Below are 2,245 nucleotides of genomic sequence, written 5' to 3' on the forward strand. Positions count from 1 at the left end.
AGATTTTGACAGGGTTATTTGTATGACTGAATGAAACCATGATTGGTTAACATGAAGTTTGACTAAACATTGAAAAAATGCATTTGAAGTTTAAACATTTGGTTTTACAAATTTTTAATTTGACTATACACATTTGTATAGGTTACAAACTTTATATTTCAAGAACAGTTTCTCCAATGTCCAATAATATTGCTGTGCTTCCTAAAGTGATTTCCCTGATTTGCTGAACACCCATTAAATTTCTGACAACTGTTTATCTTCATTAAATTTTAGGGTAAACATGCCTTGCATGTGAAGGAATCAAGGCCTTGAGAACATTGAATTCAAGACTTTTTTCAATCTGCATTGGTGTGTATACATTTTTTTTGTAAAAAGAATGCTAAACCTTTAATTGCCAGTATTCCTAATTTTATATGATGTGTTGTAATATGTTATCTAGCTTTGAAAATATGGAGAACCGAAATAATGTATCTGAATTCATCTTGCTGGGGCTTACTCAGGATCAAGAGTTACAGAAAGTCTGCTTTGGTCTGTTTTTGATCTTCTACATGGCAATTCTGCTGGGGAATCTACTGATCATAGTCACAATCAAGAGCAGTCGCCACCTGATTTCTCCAATGTATTTCTTTCTCAGTTATCTTTCCTTCATAGATATCTGTTACTCCTCTGTCACTGCCCCCAAACTGATAGCGGACTTCCTTGTGAAGAAGAAAAGCATCTCTTTTGTTGGTTGCATAGCACAACTTTTTGGGGTTCACTTTTTCGGTTGTACTGAAATTTTTCTTCTCACACTGATGGCATATGACCGATACATTGCAATCTCTAAGCCTCTCCATTATAGCACTATTATGAACAAGAAGATCTGCAGTTGGATGGTGTTTATGTCATGGCTGGGTGGATTTGTACATTCAATGGTCCAGACACTTCTTACTACACAGCTACCCTTCTGTGGGCCAAATGAAATTGACCACTATTTTTGTGATGTTCATCCTTTATTGAAATTAGCTTGCACTGATACCTATATGATTGGACTTATTGTCATTGCCAACAGTGGCATGATTTCCCTCAGTTGTTTTCTTGTGTTGACTTTTTCTTACATTGTTATCCTACTCACAATCAGAACTCATTCTTCTGAAGGCCGTCTCAAGGCTCTTTCCACCTGTGGCTCTCACATCACAGTTGTGATTCTGTTTTTTGGCCCCTGCATCTTCCTTTACATGAGGCCTTCAACTACATTCTCAGAGGACAAAAGTGTGGCTGTTTTCTATACTATTATAACTCCTATGCTCAATCCATTAATTTACACCTTGAGAAATGAGGAGGTAAAGAATGCCATGAGAAAATTATGGAGCAAAAAAGTATTTTTGTCTAGGAAATTAAAAGTGGATTTAAAAATATAACCTTGGTTTAATCACATGTCATATCAATGGTGCAGAAAATTGTATTTGTATCAGAACTGGGCCTGTTGGAAAGGAGACTTTTCTATTTTTAGCAAGGTTTCAATAAAATGCATCTTTTCTTCTTGAAATAATAAGTGAAATGTCTAATTAGTATGCCTTAAGTTTTAAAGCGTATAAAGGATATTTTCTTTTAAGATTCACGGCTAAGGAAAGAAGATTTAATTTCTTGTCCTGATAAACACTGAAAATCATAATTATTACATCTTGAGATTTAATATTTAGTTAAAAATAAATATTGTTGTTACTGTAAACCATAACTGTTACATCTTGAGATTTAATATTTAGTTAAAAATAAATATTGTTGTTACAACCTTGTGTTGCTATTACCTGTGGTCAACACAGAGGGGAAAAAGTTTCACTTATTTTTGTAAAGGTCATACAATGTTGTTATCTGGGTTTCTGGAAGGTAATTTATTCTTCCCCCTGTGTGATTGTTCTCTTCCGATAATCCAAAGAGCACTGGTATTGTGTGTTAACCACCTGAGAGGTACCAAGAAGCTGTGTAAATCTTAACTCTATTTAGTCACATTTGAATGCAGTTGCTGTTTAGCATAACTTGCATCTGATAAAAATTCATGCAGAATATTAATTTTAAAAACAGACAGCTTGCCTGCCTGGCAGGAGATAGTCAAAGGTGATATCTGAATCCTGTTGCCAGTATATCTGTGTTCTCAAGGTTCAAAAGAAACACTAAAAATGACCACATTTTCCTTTCTTGTTTCCTGATGTTTTCGCTCTGTAAAAAATAAAGGAAAATAGGTGCCTGTGTTTGAATAAGTTGGAGA

At 34.6% G+C, this 2,245-nt stretch overlaps 1 protein-coding gene across 1 annotated transcript; it reads left to right on the forward strand.

Moving 5' to 3' along the window:
- The first annotated feature begins 428 nt into the window (after window positions 1-428).
- LOC113424748 (olfactory receptor 4S2-like) lies at window positions 429-1,400 on the forward strand. The gene has a single exon (XM_026686599.2). The coding sequence runs from the start codon at window positions 429-431 to the stop codon at window positions 1,398-1,400; it is 972 nt and encodes a 323-aa protein (XP_026542384.2).
- The last annotated feature ends 845 nt before the right edge of the window (window positions 1,401-2,245 follow it).

This window comes from Notechis scutatus, chromosome 1 (assembly GCF_049901735.1).
Source record: "Notechis scutatus isolate UNSWTSFEM ecotype Mainland chromosome 1, rNotScu1.2, whole genome shotgun sequence".
In the NCBI taxonomy this organism is placed as follows: Eukaryota; Metazoa; Chordata; class Lepidosauria; order Squamata; family Elapidae; genus Notechis; species Notechis scutatus.